At 33.0% G+C, this 19,994-nt stretch overlaps 1 protein-coding gene across 3 annotated transcripts in view; it reads right to left on the bottom strand.

Moving 5' to 3' along the window:
• Dmxl1 (Dmx like 1) overlaps positions 1-19,994 on the bottom strand; it is a 165,721-nt gene that overhangs the window by 80,189 nt on the left and 65,538 nt on the right. For all 3 annotated transcript variants that reach the window (XM_071612205.1, XM_027941104.2, XM_027941105.2), the window contains exons 20-26: positions 13,779-13,948; positions 13,187-13,284; positions 12,066-12,231; positions 10,840-11,101; positions 7,619-8,700; positions 6,714-6,905; positions 3,905-3,981 (exon numbers count right to left, since the gene is read on the bottom strand). In XM_071612205.1, coding sequence (XP_071468306.1) covers positions 3,905-3,981; positions 6,714-6,905; positions 7,619-8,700; positions 10,840-11,101; positions 12,066-12,231; positions 13,187-13,284; positions 13,779-13,948 — 2,047 coding nt within the window. The remainder of the gene's footprint in view (positions 1-3,904; positions 3,982-6,713; positions 6,906-7,618; positions 8,701-10,839; positions 11,102-12,065; positions 12,232-13,186; positions 13,285-13,778; positions 13,949-19,994) is intronic.

Genomic DNA, 19,994 nt, shown 5'->3' with positions numbered 1-19,994 from the left:
AGAGTTTAGCTATTATGAATTGAGCTGCTATAAACATTGATGTGGCTGCGTCACTATAGTATGCTGACTTTAAGTAAAAAGAATGTCAATTTTTGCCACATTTATTCAATATAGTACTGGAGTCCTAACCAAAGCAATTAAGTAAGAGGGAAAAATAAAGCACTTCTTGGGCTAGGATTGTAGTCAGTGGTAGAGCGCTTGCCCCGTACACATGAGGCCCTGGGTTCTATCCTCAGCACCACATAAAAACAAATAAATAAAAATAAAGATATGGTGTCCATCTACAACTAAAAAAATGTTAAAAAAAAAAAAAAGAAAGAAAGAAACAAAGCACATCTTAACTGGAAAGGAAGAATTAAAAAAATTCCTATTTGCATATATTATCATAAATATTGAAAGGCCCAAAGACTCCACCAAAAAACTGTTACAACTGATAAAATCCATAAAGTAGCAGAACATAAAATCAACATATAAAAATCAGTAGTATTTCTACATGCCAAGAGTGAACTGAAAAAGAAAACAAATAGTTTATAATAGCAAAAGAAAAAATTACATAAAAATAAACTTAATCAGAGAGGTAAAAGATCTTTTTCATGAGAACTGTAAACCACTTATGAAATATGATGAAAACACAAAAAAAATGAAAAGATACTCCTGTTTGTGCATTGGAAGAACTGTTAAAATGTCCATAATAATCAAAGTTATCTAGAGATTCAATACAATTCATATCAAAATACCAAAATGATATTCACCACAAACACCAAAAACAGACTATTTGTATGGAATCATAAGAAACTTCAAGTAACCAAAGCAAATTTAAGCAAAAAGAACAAAACCAGGGGCTGGGATTATGGCTCAGTGGTAAAGTGCTCACCTAGCATGTGTGACACTGGGTTCAATTATTAGCATCACACATAAATAAATTAAATAAATCACACATAGACAACTGAAAAAAAAAAAAAAAAAAAAGGTATTACAATACTTAACTTCAAAATATACTGTAGCCAAGTAAGGTGGTAGGCATTTATAGTACTGAAAACTAATTTGGAAGCTGAGATGGGAGAAATGTTGAACTAGAACAGTGCTAGGGGGTGGATGGATATAATCAACACATGCTGAATATATGTATGAAAATATCACAGTGAATCCTGTTATTCTGTACAGTAATGTTTTAACTAATTATGAACTAGGAGTATGGCTCAGTGGTACAGCATCAGCTTAATGCACACACAAGGCCCTGGGTTCAATATCTAGCACAGAAAACACAAACACATACACATACGCCAAAGCTATAATAACCAAAACAACATGGTAGAGGCATAAAATCTGACAAATAGACTAAAGGGAAAAAACAGAGAACACAGGCAAAGGCACCAAGTTCATATGCTGGGGAAAGGAGAGTCTCTAATAAATGGTAATGGAAAAACTAAATATATACATGCAGAAGAATGAAACTAGACCCCATCCCATCCCCATCTCTCGTAATATACAAATCCCAACTTAAAATGGACTAAAAACTTAAATGTAAAAATATACTACTATGAAACACTAGAAAATAATAGGGAAATGCCTCAGGGTATTAGTCTGTGCAAAGACTTTTGGATAAGATCTCAAAAGGACGGGCAGGAAAAGCAAAAATAGACTAACGTGATTATATCAAACTAAAAAGCTTTTGCACAGCAAAGAATACAATCAATAGGGTAAAGACAAAACCTGAAGAATGGAAGAAAATATTTGTAAACTATCCTCCTCACAAAGGACTAATATCCAGAATATGAGGAACTCAGCAGCAATAGCAAAAAAAAAAAATTAAATAATCCAATTACAAAATGGGAAATGATCTCAATAGATATTTCTCAAAAAAAGACAGATGCCCAACAAATATGTATTTGAAAATGCTTACTAATGATCACCAGGGAAATACAAATCAAAACCACAATAAGATATTATATCACCCCCATTAGAATGACTTATTATCCAAAAGACAAAAAATGACAAATGCTGGTGACAATGTGGATAAAGAACTCTATTCATACACTGTAGTTGTGAATGTAAATTTGTACAGTCATTATGAAAAAAAGTATTGTGGTTCCCCAAAAAACTAAAAATTATAACTACCATATAATCCAGCAATCCCATATATAGTGGGTACATATCCAAAAGAAAGGAAAAAAAATCAGTACATTGAAGAAAGATCTGCACTCTGATGTTTACTGCAGCACTAATCACAATTGCTAAGATGAAATCAAACAAGGTGTTCATCAACGGATGAATGGATTAAGAAAATGTGGTATACACACTTAACGTAATACATAAAAGGAAGGAAATCCTGCCATTTTGGCAACATGAATGAACCTTGAGGACTTTATGTCAAATGAAATAAGGCAAAAACACAGAAAGGCAAATATTACTACAATGTTCTCTCTCTCGTATGTGGAAGCTAAAAGAGTTCATTTTGTAGAAGCAAAGAGTGGAAAAGTGGTTACCAGAGGCTAGAAAAAGATAAGGGGAAGTACAGAGAAAGGCTGTTTAGTAGGTACAAAATTTCAGTTAGGTAGAGGAATAAGTTCTAGTGCTCTTTAGCACAGGGTGACTATAGCCAATAATTAATTATATGTTTCAAAATAGAGACAAACTGTCTTGTAGCTTTGAATTTTCTCACCAAAAAGAAATGATAAATGTTTTAAGTCATAGATATGCCATGTGCTGATTTGATCACTATACACAGTATATATAATATCAAAATATCACACATTACTGCACAAATATGTACAATTAGTACGTGCAAATTAAAAAAAAAATTTTTTTTGAAACAGTGAGGGGGATCTCATGAGACCAGAAAGGAGACCTGTGGAACAGAGAAAGGGGACCAGGGGAGAGAGGAGGGAAGAGAAATGGGAGGTATTGGGGAGTGAAATGGCCCAGTTATATTGTTATATTATGTACATGTATGAATACATAATCACCAACCCTATTAGGTAAAATTATAATGCACCAACAAAATAAAAATTTTAAAAATTCTATGAGATCTTATGAATGAAAAACAGAACTTCTAAAATGTAATGTTTGACTAGTTAAAAGAGAGGACATTGCTGAAAAATGAATAAGTGTCTGGAAAATTAAGCTAAGATTTGCCCTAAACACACACACACACACACACACACACACACAGACAAAAAAAAAGAACATATAAAAGTTAAAAGAAAAATAAGATGAACCCACAAGTTCTACTGTATAAAGAAAATAGAAGAGAGGTGAGACAATACCAAAAAAAAAAAAAAAAAAAAAAAAAAAGTATTTTTAGAATACTAGAAAAATCCTAAACATCAGTTCTCATGTGTAATTTTTATTAATTACAAGATAGTCCCTCCTTTTTTCTATGTTCCTTTGGTGTTTTACTATCAAATTGTAGTATTTATCTTTTAAGTAATAAGTCATGATACGAATGATTTCTCAGTTTACATATTTGTCTTTGACTAAATTGACCTTAAAAATGCGCTTATCTGGGTTGGGGCTGTGGCCCAGTGGTAGAGCACTTGCCTAGCATGTGTGAGGCACTTGGTTCAATTCTCAGTACCACATATAAACAAATAAACTCCATTGACAACTAAAACAATATTTTGAAAAAATGGTCTTATCTTTTTCATTTTTAAATTCTCAGCATCTATCACAACATCTAGCATAAGGCAGTGATAATTAATAGGTTAACAAGTTATATTGATAAGTGTTCACTTGAGATTTATTTGCCATAAAGACAAGCTAACTATTCACAATGAAAGAAAATATAGTAAATGCTTTTTGCATTATTTAAACTGCCACATGTAATTCTAAAGTAATAATGTATCAAATATGAAACCTCATTGGTTACTGCAACAATTCTTAAATTTCACAAAAAGATATTTACCTGTAGTTATGACTACAACAAAGGCACTGATAAATACAAGCAGAAAGTGAGGCTGCTAAGGTGTGCATTACATATACCTGGAAAAAAAACAAAGAAAATCACTTTAAGTATTAATATTTTTAAATATAATCCTTTTTCAAGACCTAATATAATTAGCATTTTCAAAAAGGTGAAAAAGGTTTTGCCTCTATAAACTATATTTTTTATAATACTCATTTCCAACTAAAGAAGTCTCACTACAGAAAATTTGCAGAAAAGAGCAGAATTTATAAAGCAAAGCAATTCAAAGGCAGTAGAGTCAAACATTTGTTTTGAGGAAGAGAAGACTCTAAATATGGCATGACGGGAGGTATAATAGTAGAATCAAAGATGAAGGAATAGTTAGGTAAGAAAGTAGACTAGAATATTAAGATTCTCTGATTATTATTTTTAAGTAGGTAAAAATGGGGAGTGAATAAAAACCTAATTGTGATTTTCTCTTTCAACTATCAATAAGACCTGTGAAATAAATTTAAAATGTCACATTAAATGAAGATGTAAGACCAAATATAGGAGGCTGCAAAATGATCATAATGTTTTGTAGCTTCTCCAGTACAATGCTGGATTCTTATTTCTTGATTCATTGAATCTGGGCTAGCCTTATGACTTGCTTTGACCAAGAAGACTCACTAGAAGTAAGATGCAAGTTCTGAATCTATGTCTCAAAAGGCCCTGCAAATTCTGCTTTTACTGCTTTTAAACTGCTACAACTCTCATGTGAAAAAACCTACGTAGATTGAGCCATAAGGTACACAGACATTTGGTCAAACATTATTCTGGGTTTGTCTGTGCGCTTCCAGATGAGATAAATATCTGTATCAGTAGTCTGATTAAAGCATAGTGCTCTCCATAATATGGGTAGGGATCATCCTATCAACTAGAAGACCTGAAAAGAAAAAAAAAAAAAAAAAAAACCCTAAGTAAGAGGGAACTCCTCTTGCCTACTGCATTAAACTCAAAACTGAAATATCAGCTCTTCTTGTGTCTTGAACCCATTTGTTGGCAATTATACCACAGATTTTCCTGGTTCTCAGACCTTCAAACTGGGACTCTCTTACTTCTGTCTGTCTCTCTTTATCTCCTGTCCCCTACATAAACTATTGCGCTTCTGTTTCTCTGGAGAACCTGGAGTAATGCACTACGCTTGCCTGAAGGAAGCTGAGACACAGAAAACTCAGATTCCTGCGTCAGCCCTGCCAACCACAAAAATGTCAATGTGGCCACTTCAGGTCATCCATAGTTGTCAACTCACCAGCTGCCTAGATGAATAAACAGTCCATAGATCAGCCTATCTGGGCCAAACCAGAATAACTGACAAGCCAACACATAGAACCGTGAGAAAAAATAAATAAGAGCTTTTTAAAGCCATTAATGTTTCAAAGTCATTATTAAGCAGCAAAAGCTACTTAAGGTAGCAAAAGATAATGTAGTGATACATAGCTATGCTGTAATTAAACTGTATACGTGTGTGCATGTGCACATGTGCATGATATTAGGGATCAAACCCAAGTGTGCTCTACCAGTGAGCCAAATCCCCAGTCCTTTATATTTTCTATTTTGAGACACAGTCTCACTAAGTTGCCAAGGGTGGCCTTGAACTTGCAATCTTCCTACCTCAGTCAGCCTCCTTAGCTGCTAAGAGTAAAGTTTGGCTAAAATGAACACAGTCTGACGGAACTTAAATTCCAAAACATGTAATAAGCACTACAGGCATTTATACTACAAAGCAGTAAAGGAAGAGAGGTGATAAAAATCAAATTATCAGAAATAAATTATTAAAGATGGTCCATTATAAGGCAAGGAGAAAAATCAGATTTTTTTTGTGTGTGTGTGGGTATGTGTGTGTGTGTGTGTGCGCGCGCGCGCGCTGGGGATTGAACCCAGGGCTTTGTGCATGCAAGGCAAACACTCTATCAACTGAGCTATATTCCCAGCCAAGGAGAAAATCAAATTGGTGTGACATTTATAACCTTGGAGGTGGGCAAAAACCATATGATAGACTATGAGGTTAAAAAAAAAAATACAAGGAATATGCAGAGATAGTCAAACTCAGCTCTATTCCAAAGGATTTCATATTTCAAAAGTAAATATGAAACATGAAGTGTGATATCCACAATGAATAAAATGGAATAATGATAGATAAGAGGATACGATTAGTTATGCATTAGAATCACTGGAGGAATGTCTTAAAAATATACATATTCATGGGATTTTTCACAGACTAATTTAATGAGTTTGGAGTAAATGTAAGAACTCAAACTTTTAACAAGCACTGAAGGTCATTCAGCTAACCTAGAGGAATGACGGGGCAAGACACTTCACCCCATTATCCTTAAAAAATGTAATCCTTTAAAATTAACAAAGAAAAACCTTACTTTCCATTAATACTTTTATACCAAAATATTAAGTTTTTATCCTTCAAAAACAATCAGTATTTTGGCCAAATGTACTACTTAAAGAATTACATATCTACATGTGTACCTATTGCTCTCATCATAATGAAACTAACTAAAACTAAATAACTAGCATTTTGATTTTTTAAAAATATATTTAAAAGAAACTGAATATACTATTGGGTACAAGTAACATAATAAGCCTGATCTGCACCAGAAGTTTTCTTTCATAAGATTCAATATAAACTTGGTAACAAAACAACTGCTATATCTAGTGTGATGTTCAAATTTTCTTTTTTAAAAAAGGATTAACATTTATCTTTCACTTTTAACATCACATATAGGTGAACTAAAAGTTTAGAATCAACCATACTTACTTTATTGCTTTGGCTGTCAGGATGAGGTGGTGAATCAAAGTTTATTATGGCATGTAGAATATCATGTGTCAGATTACTAAGGTGCAATAATGGATTGGCAACTACTGTTTTGGCACTGGCTGTACAAGCAAAGAGGAGAGGCACTGAGGTTTGCTCTGACAGAGGGCTAGGAAATAGTGGTTCTGATGTTTCCTTAAAAACAAAGAAGAAAAAAATGTTAAAACTATTAAAAAACTATTTCTAGTTTTAATCCATTATTTAGGTAATTCAGGAAATTCTTTGAAAAACTTCAAACAATTGAAAATTAAAATAATAACAGAATTTACAGAGTTAGAACTTGAGATGGTCAACATTCCAGCAATCATATTTAAAAAATGATGAAACAGCCAGGCACAATGGCACATGCCTGTAATCCCAGCAGCTGGGGAGGCTAAGACAGGAAGATTGCAAGTTCAAAGCCAACCTCAGCAATGATGAGGCGCTAAGCAACTCAGTGAGACCCTGTCTCTAAAGAAAACACAAAATAGGGCTGGGGGTGGGGCTCAGTGGTTGAGTACTCTGAGTTCAATCCCTGGTACCAAAAAAAAAAAAAAAAAAAAGAGAAACGATAACCCTTTGTAATAAAGAGGAGCTCATCACCTTACAAGATAGTCATGTAAAGACTGCTGAGTGTGAATTAAGCAAGTCATGAATAGCCCGATAGAGAATTGTCTTCCAATTGCAATATATTCATAGCTCTAAAATTCAAAATTTGATGGGCTACAAAAAAAAAGGAGCATTCCTTAAAGCAACTATAATTAAGAAAAGCAACAGTTTTAGTATTCAAAACCAGAAAATACAACAACAACAACAAAAAAAAAACTGTTTCAGAGGTGTCTAATTTTGACTGATTAGAAGTTACATACCTGCTGAGATTCTTGCAAAAGCAAAATCAGTTCCATTCTCACAGATGCAAGACCCCCACCATGGGAGCCATGAAGTATGCAGTAACTAAGAAACATTCTCAACAGTGACTGGTATTTCAAAAGCCACTGTCTTTTTTCCTGAAAATTTTCTCTTAGTTGTTTCACTTTTATTTGATGATGCAAATCATCAGAATCCTCATTTAATCCGAATTCATCTCCATTGTTGTCAAATGCACTTTGTAGTTCTTTTGCATCAGAGCAAAAGTCACAAGTTCTCTGAAGAGCTATCACCTCTTTTTCAAGCCAGTGGTATAGCTGGTAACGCAATTTTCCACCATCTATTTCATAGCCAGTAGATAAAGTACGAAGTTCTACTGTGAGAATTTTTAAACATGCTCTAAATTTTAATTGAACAGCAATTATATCTTCTGATGGATTTAACACATCATTTTCATCTAGTGTGCTGAAAGATTCCGTGTAATTACTTAGTTCATCTAATTTTTTATCTATTTTTCTCTGTAGAGGTTCTAGTTCCTTCAATGAAATAGGAAGATCCTCATTTTCTTCATCATTTTCACTATCCCATTTTAACTCTAAAGAGTCATCTTGAAACATGACACTTGGTTGGCTCCAGTCAAAAGAGAGAGTGGAGTTTGACTGTTTCTCTGAGGAACCCTCTGAAGAAGATTCAAAACCATTCATCAGTGATTGTGACCAATCAACAGCTGAAGACTTATCTTCCTTTGTATTCAATTTTAGTGGAGAAGAATCTTTACTAGTATCGAGAAAACTAGATGCTCTACAAAGAGGTTTTGTTTTCTTGATGACTTTGGGCATCTTTGATAATACTTCCAAAGCCAACATAGGACAGCCAGCATTTAGATGAGCACTAGCAGTAGTGAAAAATAATCTTCTTTCACTTAAATTAATTGTTCCTGCCAGTTCACTTTTTCCTGTTAAACCCATGTGTGTGGAAAACGTATCAGATGATCCAAAATGACGTCTCAGCAAAAGAGGATGTGTTCTCAGATAATTGTAGAAATTAAAAACTGCAGGATTACAGGCTGACATCATTACTTGATCTGAAAGTAAATTCATTTCATGAATCAAGAAAAGTTCTTTAAGATCTCAATGGGGGTATTTATATCATTGTCCTTTTTCTCTACCATGGAACCTTTACCTGACCTTTAGAACAATTTTTATTAATTGACCGCACAAATCCATGGCATTGAATAAACAAGAACACAAATGTAATAAAAATGTTCTAAAAACAGTAGAAAAACAAAAGTTAGGCTGATTTCCCACTAAAACAAACCTCTTCAGGTAACACTTAGTTCTTTTTCTCCTGTTGCCCTAGACATACCTCCTCGGTCTGCTTTGCTAGTCCTGCTCATCTTCTCTACCTTTCAATGATGAGCACTTTAGGGTTCAGTTCTTGATCTCTTTTTTATTTTACTCCTTGAGTTGAACTCACATATTCCCATGGCTTTAAATACCTTCTATATGCTGATAATATGCACATCTCTATATCTAATCCCAACTTCACCCTGAATATCTAAATTCCTATCTAACTTCTAAGGTCTACATTCTATTTCCACTTAGATTTATACAATCTTGCCTCAGAACCTATTTTATTTCAACATGCCATATGCACAAATCACTTTTTCCCTTGTTTGCAGTATAGGGGATTGAACCCAGAGCTTGTAGATGCCAGGTAAGCACTCTATCAATGAACAACCTCCTCAGATCTTTTGATTTGTTGAGACAGGGTGTCATTAAGGGTCTCACCATGTTGCCCAGGCTAGCCTCAAATTTGTGATCCTAAGCCTAAGCCTCCTGAGCAGCTGGGATCACAAGTGGACACCAGTGGGCCCAGCTGGCACAAATTATTTTTTACCTAGATATTCTCTGTCCAAAGTTCATCTTATTAGAGAAGGCTTCTTGATAGAAAACAATTCCTCATATTATTTAACTACTGCTCAATCTACTGTTCAATCTAAGAAGCCAGAAATTAGCCTTGATTTCTAATTCCTTCACATTTTATATCCAATCCACTCTTGGCTAGCCAAACTTAAAATATTCCAAATCCGAATACTTATCTCTGCCTCTACTCCAATTACCCTGGCCCACGCCACTATTATCTTTTGTGTTTTCTTCCAGAAGAATACAGAGTTAACTGGTTTTAAAAGCATCAAAATATATATACATACCTATGTGTTTGTGTGTATAATTTATACAAGAATAAATGTAGGAACAAGAAAATGACTTATTATTTTTCCCCTTCAATACAAAGAGGCCAGTTTGAAAATCTTTAGTTCATGATTCATTTACTGTTGTATATTTTGTTTATATTCAAACTCTATCCTCTGTTCACATGTTTATTTTCTAATGATACCTCACAGACTGAACTTAAAGGCATCTCCTGGCATCCATAAACATTAAAGCTTTGAATTAAAAAAACAAGAAAATTTTTAGCTCAAATGGTGGCTAGGAGACTTGAACAACTAAGTCTCATGGCTTCCTCATAGGTTTATAAGGTGATATTTCCTGATTAAATGATGCCACACAGGAAGTGATGAACTAGAAGCTTTTCTAGTTAGTATTCCAAATGACATGTCACCTACAGAACCAGCTACCAAACACAATTCAATCCTTGAAAAATATTCACAAAGTAAATCCCATCATTTTATATGAATTTACATAAAAGAATTCCATTTTATACTAGCCTCCAAGAAAGCTTTAGCAAAAAAAATTTCTACAAAAGTCCAAAGTAGAGCTCCAAAGGATACACTTAAAAGGCCCTCTACATTACTTATCTCATGAACAAGATAGTCAACAGCTTAAAATCTTCTAATCACATCACTTAAGTAAACTTTGTTTATGTGAATACATCTTTTACCATAATTCACAAAACACCATAAATTCAACTTATTATAAAACTGGCTTTACATTCAAAAGTATTTATATTCAAATGTTGATAATATATTTGTGTTCAATAAATCCATTTCATAAAAATATAAAATCCAATGTTCTTGGTTTTCAAAGGACGTATCTTTCTGAAAAGAAAAACTATACATATAATCCTATGTCCCAAAGTAAATCATAAAGTCATAATGCCCATAAATTTGTTTTCTACTACCCTTCGTGCCCAACAGTGGTCTACACAGTCAGCAAATACTAATAATACTTGTAATTGTTAACCTCTTAAAAGTATGACTTACCATCATCCTCTCTGGTAGGTTGCTTTATTAATGTTTCCAAAGCACCACTATAATCTTCCAAAATCCAATATGCCATACTCCGTAGAAAAGGATCATAATGCATATTTATATGCAAAGAACTGAATTCATTGATGGGAGAATCAATTCCCAAAACCTTTTTACGTAAAATAGATTTATATGTTGCAGATATATCAAATTCAGATTCATAGAGTCTTGCTATTACAAGAGCCAACTGAATATCATTCAGATTTTCAAGACATACCTTTAAAAAGAGAAATACTATTTATAAATAAGCACGGGCACCTTTCATTTTAGGATAAACTCAACTTTCTAACAACTAGAAAAACACAAGGCTTTATTAATCTCCAAAATTACCAAAGAAGGATAAGAAGAAACAAAACATTTATTGCCTGTTTTAACAAATCCACTTGATAAGAATTATGTTAATATTTCAAAATCTATTGGCTATTACTAAATACTTATTTGCAAAAAGATTTAGCTGAATGAGGAAATAGCAAATAATTCTAAACAATGTCAATGCAAGTCATATATTTTATAAATTTACTCTCAAGAGTATATTCTCTATTCACCCCAGCAGAGTACAGCATTTCCAAATTAAAAAGTTGTCTTGATTCCTGTATGAGACTGAGCCAAAGGATACTTTGAGACAGAAATGGCAAATCTATTCCTAATTTTTTAAGGTTTACAGAGAAATAATCACTGAAGAACTTTCTAAGGTTCATCAACTAAGACAGAGTCAGATAAACATTTAAATATGTTTAAAGTGAGAAAAGAGATCTTTTGTTTACCTGTTCATGTTTTAGGAGTCCACATAAACTATTTATCCTACTAACCAACCAATGCAAGCTGGTTTATCCTAATTCTGTATAAATACTATTCAATCTAAGTGACAAAATTTTTAAAGCCACTATTAAAGATTATCAGTTACTTCAGGTACTTAGGTTTGGGTTGTTATCTACTAAAGCTGAAATTAAAATATAAAAATTTAAGATCCAGATAAAGAGGAGCTGGGGTTGTGGCTCAGTGATAGAGTGCTTGCCTGGCATGTGTGTGGCACTGGGTTTGATCCTCAGCACCACACAAAAATAAATAAATAAAATAAAGGTATTGTGTCGGTCTGCATCTAAAAAATATTTTTAAAAAATCTAGATAAAGAGCTTAGAAGGATGATAATGCAATTTTTTAAAAAAAGTTTTATTCATTACCTCAATTGCATCTCTGAGGCAACCAGCTAAAAGAAAAAATGCTGCAGAATGTTCAAATCTTTGTTTGCCTAGCAAAGAAAAGGCATTCTTTAAAGCTGCTTTACGCCACCTCTCCTCTTCAAAATTGTGTCCAAAAAACTGCGTCATCCTGGTATCTTTTTGAGATCTATAAAGGAAAGGAAAGTAGGTAAATCTTGGAATATAATGTTTCTACATCCGAACAATCTTCTAAAGTTAGGACTTAAAAGTTAGAACTTGATAGAAACATTTGCCAGTTCATAAATTACTATGTATCCGCTTTACCTAGTAAAAAAAGAATACTTTTCCATCCATGTCTCTGAGATTACTTAAAAATTTTCTTTCAAATTACAAAGAAAATTGCATTAGCAGCATATAAAAATTATTAAATTAAGGCAAAATAATAATTATGTAAGCATTTATATTTATATAAAATAATATTAATTTCTGTGCTACTTTAGCATTTAAACCTCATCAATAACCTCTTCCTCTTGTCCATCAAAGGATGACTTTGGTGATCAAACTCTTTAACAAATTTCCCCTACTGAAAACAATCCTGAAAGACCAGTCTCTCAGAAATGGATTTGACATTATGGTTTTCTCCCAAATGTTGTCATGCAAATCACTTGGAACAAAATCCAAAACAAATGGTGAACTATTTATGGTAATCTCCCCCTGCTGTGAAGAAGTGAAAGAGAAAATTCTAAATGAATTCAGCTTGGAATAAGATGAGCACCCAAAGGAGGGAGGCAGTCCATGAGAACTCAATGAGGATGCTTGTTCCAGACTCAATGCTTGTTCCAGACTCCACCAATTCATCATCTTCCCCACACCAAATGCAAGTTGTTGGCTTTTGTATCATAGAAGCAGCTTGAGAAGTTCTTAAAATAAGAAAAAATACATTTCTGGACTGATAAATCCCAAAACAAACTAATGTGACCTGATCAGGTTTCTCCCACTTGCAGAGAACACCTAAGATTTTTTCCTATGAAATACCTTCCTAAACACAAAAATAATTAAAAATCTACATGAATCAACATCAACAAGAATAAATATTTATGCATTTACTCCTAATGAAGTTTTTTTTTTTTTCTTTTCCTTACCTATATAAGCCCCAAATCACAGCTTTCTTTTTCATTGCAAGGTAAAAAATGGCAGCATCTAAAGGATCATTTTTTCTATAAAAGGCTGCTTTGGCTACCTATAATAAGAAAAATATTGTTCAAACTTTCACAGAAATAGGTTTTAAGTCAACAAATAATTGCCTTCACATATTAGACTGACATATGTTATCTATTTCAATGTTAAATAAATCTTTTTAATATATGCTATGAATATATGTGTATATAAACAAATAAAAGTAACTTATGATACTGAAGGATACAAAGGGGAGGTAACAGGACTACTTCCTTTTATTACAAGCTCTTCTGTACTATTTTATTTTTCTAAACATGTACTATTTTGTACAAGTCAGAAATATACCACTAAACAAATGTGTCAACTAGAATTTTAGGAATTAAAATATAAATTTTTAAAAATTATATTAACATTTTGAAAAGTAAGGACTATTTGAAAGTATGTTGTTGCTCTCAAAACAAAAGGGAATAATTAAGAGCAAAGAAAATATGGACTGTCATTCAAACAAACATCCAAAATACATCAATTTATTTTTACAACAAAACAAAACATGCTTACTTTTTCTATGCATTTGCGTAAGATGCGGGTATTCCGGACCCACCATCCCACACCCATTGCTCTTAGTTCAGACCAAGTGGGATCATCTTTCTGCATTGCTGGCAACATGTTCAACAGTTCTTCTTCTGCTACTGAGTGAAATGCCCAAGCAAAATGACTAGTAGACAGGCCTGAAGAAATGTCAAAAATGTTTATAAGAAACATGAATATGATATAAAACGATTACCAGAAATGTGTATTACATATTTGCAGTAAAAATGTATAAGTTTTTATGAGATTTACAACTATACTTAAATCTTTAAGAGTGCTAGAGTTGAGTAATTTATTATTTTTGGTTTTCCAAACAACCGTGGCACTCCAATGAGCATATATTTTGTACACATATTTTTTTGAAAAAACACAATAGATATTTATGGCAAATGCCACTTGCCATTGTGCTACAGTATTTTCGTTCTCTAGCAATTATCCATGATCTTTTTTAGACAATGAGAAACACTTTAAGCAGTATTCTATATTGGTATGCTTCCCTCCTCAAAGCTGCTTCTTACTTTCCTCTGGTCAACATTTGTTTTATGGACTTAATTCCTTAGAATTAAAAGATATTAAGTAAATAGTATAGCTTAGTGAACTAAGCACAGCACTGCACAGACTCTATAATTTAATGCATACATTAAATTCCAGTTTTACCACTAACTAAATATATAAATGTGGGCAAGTCATTGAGTTTCTTCCTGTCTCAGTTTCTTCATTTATTTATAAAATGGGACTAATGATGAAACTATCATATTACATAGCTTTAAAGATTAAATAAAATAATATAGCTAAAGAACTCAGAATACAATTTGGCCCATAACAGTAACACTCCTATGTTCATAGCAGCATTACTCACAATAGACAAAATGTGGCACCAACATAAATACTCGTGAACAACAGATGAATGGATTTTAAAATGTGGCTTATATCCATAATGAAATACTACTCAGCCTCATAAAGGAAATTTCCGCAATATGTAACAACATGGTTGAACCCTGAGGACATAATGCTAAGTGAAATAAAGTACCCACAGAAACAAATATATTTCATGAGTCCACTTTGCTGAGGTATCTGACATGGTCAAATTCATAAAATCAAAGAGAGGAGTGATGGTTATCAGAGGCTGGGAAGAGGGAAATGTGCAGTTACAATTCAGGAATCCTCAAGTTCTGTCAAACAAAATGAATAAATCTAAAGTTCTGCTACACAAAATTGTACCTATAGTCAACAATAATGTATTGTTTGCTTATAAATTTGTTAGGAGAGATCACATGTTGTGTTCTTACCACAAGAAAAAAAAGAATACCTTCGCCATAAAATCATAAGGGAAAAAAAAGATGATAATATAGGCAGAGAAGTAGAGAGAAAGACAAACAGATATTGATTCTAACAAAACCAAAATGAAAAGCTAAAAATGAAAATAGAAATTAAGGATGTCTTTGACAGGCTCATCAACAGACTCAACACAGTCAAGGAAAGAATATGTATGCCTACAGTAGAACAACAGAATTTTCTCAAACTGAAATGGAAAGAAAAAATTCAATGAATGAAATCAGAACAGGGCATCAAGAACTGTAGGCTAATTGCAAAAGTCCTACCATAACTATAATTGAACTCGTAGGAGAAACAAGAGAGAAGGAGATGAAATTTTTCAAGTTATAACCGCTAAGAACATTCCCAAATTAATCACAGATTGTTCAGAAAGCAATGAACAGGTTGTATTATCCCAAATACACCTATACATATTACAGAAAACCAAAGACAAAAGAAGAATTTCAACAAGAGCTAAAACACAAATAAAAACAATAACCGCTTTACCCACAGAGGAACAAGGGTAAGGTTTATAGTAGATTTCCCTTTGGAAAGGATATGAACAAGAGAACTGAGTGAAATATTTAAAGTGCTGAGAGGAAACAAAAAAAACTATCAAACCAGAATTCTAAAGTCAGGTAAATTATCCTTCAAAGTTCAATGAGTTAATAAAGACTTTCTCAAGGGTAACAGTGAGGAGGAATACAATCAAAGCATGTAATGTCACATATGTCATAATAAAATCAGTTATTTTGTACAATTAATATGTACTAATAATTATAATAAAAAGGGCTGTGGTTGTGGCTCAGTGTCAGAGCGCTTGCCTACCATGTATGAATGAGGCTCTGGGTTGGATCCTCAGTACATAAAAATAAATAAAGGTATTTGTGTCCATCTACAAATAAAAAACATTTAAAAAAAAAATTTTTTCTATTTAGTTATACATGACAGAATACATTTTGACACACTGTACACAAATGGAGCACAATTTCTCATTCCTCTTGCTGAACATGGTGCAGAATCACACCAATGGTATAATCATACATGTATAAAGGGTAATAATGTCCGTCTCATTCCACCATCCTTCCCATACCCACACCCCCTCCTCTTCCCTCACTCCCCTCCATAAAATCCAAAGTTCCTTCATTCTTCCCTACTCCTGTCTCATTATGAATTAGCATCCACTTATCAGAGAAAACAATGGGCCTTTGGGTTTTTGTGGTTTGGCTTATTTCACTTAGCATCATAGTCTCCAGTTCCATCCATTTACCATAATTTCATTTTTCTTTAGTAGTATTCCATTGTGTGTGTTTGTGTGTGTGTGTGTGTGTGTGTGTGTGTGTGTGTATATATATATATATATATATATATATATATAATCATATTTTCTTTATCCATTCATCTCTTGACGGGGACCTAGGCTGGTTTCATAATTTAGCTATTGTGAATTGAGCTGCTATAAACATTGATGTGGCTGTGTCCCTGTAGTATACTGATTTTAAGTCCTTTGGGTATAAACCAAGGAGTGGGATAACTGGGTCAAATGGTGGTTCCATTCCAAGATTTCTGAGGAATCTCCATACTGCTTTCCTGAGTGGTTGTACCAATTTGCAGTCTCACCATTAATGTATGATTGTACCTTTTCCCCCACATCTTCTTCAACACTTATTGTTCATTGTATTCTTTTTTTTTTAACTTAACTACTAGGCATTATTTTTTTAATTCTAATTTGTTATACATATGACAGCAGAATGCATTACAATTCATACTGCACATATAGAGCACAATTTTTCATACCACTGGTTGTACAAAGCTTGTATTCTTGATAATTGCCATTCTGACTAGAGTGAGATGAAATCTCAGTGTAGTTTTTATTTGCATTTCTCTCATCACTAGAGATGATGAGCATTTTCTCATGTATTTGTTGATGGAATGTATTTCTTCTTCTGTGAAGTGTCTGTTCAGTTCCTTACCCCATCTATTGACCAGTTTTTTTTGTTTTTTTTTTTTTTGGTGTTAAGTTTTTTGAGTTCTTTATATATCCTGGAGATTAGTGCTCTATCTGAGGTGCACATGCTAAAGATTTTCTCCCATTCCATAGGCTCTTTCTTCATGTAATTCATTGTTTGTTTCCTTTGCTGAGAAGAAGATTTTTTAGTTTGAATCTATCCCATTTAACGATTCTTGATTTTACTTCTTGCTCTTTAGGAATCTGGTTAAAGAAGTCAGGTCTTAAGCCAACAAGGTGGACACCTGGTCCTACTTTTTCATCTATAAGGCACAGGGTCTCTGTTCTAGTGCCTAAATCTTTGATCCACTTTGAGTTGAATTTTTTAAAATATTTTTTTAGTTGCCAATAGATTTTATTTATTTATATGCAGTGCTGAGAATTGAACCCAGTGCCTCAAATATGCTAGGCAAGCACTCTACCACTGAGCTACAACCCCAGCCTTGACTTGGTTTTTGTGCAGGGTGAGAGACAGAAGTTTAATTTCATTTTGTTACATACGGATTTCCAGTTTTCCCAGCACCACTTGTTGAACAGCCTGTCTTTTCTCCAACGTATGTTTTTGGTGCCTTTGTCTAGTATGAGATAACTGTATTTATGTGGGTTTGATTCTGTGTCTTCTATTCTGTACTACTGGTCTACATGTCTGTTTTGGTGCCAATACCATGACATTTTTGTTACTATAACTCTGTAGTATAGTTTAAGGTCTGGTATTGTGATGCCTCCTGCTTCACTCTTCTTGCTAAGGATTGCTTTGTCTATTCTGGATCTCTTATTTTTCCAGATGAATTTCATGACTGCTTTTTCTAGTTCTGTGAAGAATGTCAATGGGATTTTAATAGGAATTGCATTAAATCTGTATAAGACTTTTGGTAGTATGGCTATTTTGACAATATTAATTCTGCCTATACAAGAGTATGGGAGATCTTTCCATCTTCTAAGATGTTCTTCAATTTGTTTCTTTGGTATTGTAGTTTCCATTATAGACATCTTTTACCTCTTTTGTTATGTTGATTCCCAAGTGTTTTTTTTTTTTTTTTTGAGGCTATTGTGAATAGAATACTTTTTCTAATTTCTCTTGCAGTGGATTCAAAAAAAATAATAATTATAATAAAAAATTTTTCTCAAACACACTGATGAAATCATTGCTCATAAATATGCTCTACAAAAAATCTTAAAAGATGCTCTTCAGGGCGGGGGTTGTGGCTCAGTGGCACAGCGCTTGCCTTGCACATGTGAGGCACTGGGTTTGATCCTCAGCACCACATAAAGATATTGTGTCCATGTATAACCAAGAAAAAAAAAAAAAGGTGCTCTTCAGAAGAAGGAAAATGATATACGGCAGAAACTTGGTTCTACATAAAGAAAAAACAAGCAATATTAGAGGATTAAGAAAACATTAAGTAAAAATTTTTAAATAAGAATATATTTGATTATTCATGCACATGTGCATATTTTATGTACATGCATATGCTTATGTGTAAGTGAAATTACTGGCAGTTATGATTCAACAGATAAGAGAAAAAATAACAATTTTGTTGTTATAAGGTACTCATATTATCCATGAAAAAGTATTGTGTTATTTGAAAGTGTATAATGCAAGTTTTAGGGCAACACTAAAAAAAAAAAAAAAAAAAGTAAGTAAGTACAGCTGATACAGTAAGAAAGAAAGGAGAGAAAATGAAATTATGTAAAATGCTCATTAAAACCTCAAGAGTAGGGCTGGTAGAGTGCTTGCCTCGTATGTGCGAGACCCTGGGTTCGATCCTCAGCACCACATAAAATAAATAAGTGAAATAAAGGTATTAAAATATTAAAAAAAATAAAATAAAACCTCAAGAGTAGAAGAAGAAAATAGGAATAAAGGGTTACACAGCAATGGATTGTTTGAAAATAGCTAGCAGAATTTGAGTTGGATTTGAATGTCCCCAGCACAATGAAATGAGATAACTGTAGTGATATATATGCAATTACCCCGATTTAATCACTAAACACTGTATACATTAGAATGTCACATTATACCCCATAAATATGTACAAGTACCATTCGTGAATTAAAAAATAGGAACGAAAACAAAACCATTAAATAGAAAATAGTGGCAAATATAGCAGATATCAATCAACTACCTCAATGTTAACTTTGAATGGACAAAAGTTAAAATATTTCAATTTAAAGACAGAGCCTGTTAGAGTGATTCAAAAAACAAAAGTACAACTATATGTTGTCTCCAAGAAACCTGATTTAAATATAAAGACAAATATAGCCTGTAAGTAAATGGATAACAAAATGTCATACCCACACTAAACAAATGAATCAGGAATACATATATTCATCTCAGATGGAGCAAACTTGAAAGCAAGGAAAGTCATCAGAAATAAAAGGGCATTACATAATAATATAGAAATCAATTCTCCAAAATGACTTAATAATCTTTTTGTTAACTATACAAATAGATTAAAAACTTAAGATCTGAAACTATAAAACTACCAGAAGAAAACAGGAGAAAATCTCCATGTCACTGATCTAGATAAGATCCCTAAAGCACAGGCAACAAAAACAAACAAATAGGATTACATCAAATTTAAAAAGCTTGTGTAGAGCAAAGGATTTAACTCACAGAGAGTAAAGACAACCTACAGATTAGGAGAAAACATCTGTAATCTGCACACTTGATAAGAGGTGAATATCCAAAATATTTAAGAAACCCAATAGTAAAAAAGAAAAAAAAATCAAATAACTTATCTAAAGACCTGAACAGATATTTACCAAAGACAGACATATGAATGGCCAACAACAACAACAACAACAAAAAAACATTTTTGTCGATAAGGGAAGTGGCAAATGAAAACCACAATAGTGAGGCA

This window comes from Marmota flaviventris, chromosome 5, assembly GCF_047511675.1.
Source record: "Marmota flaviventris isolate mMarFla1 chromosome 5, mMarFla1.hap1, whole genome shotgun sequence".
Lineage (NCBI taxonomy): Eukaryota > Metazoa > Chordata > Mammalia > Rodentia > Sciuridae > Marmota > Marmota flaviventris.
Note: the sequence above shows the minus strand (reverse complement) of the source record. Positions and strands in the feature narration are given on the sequence as shown.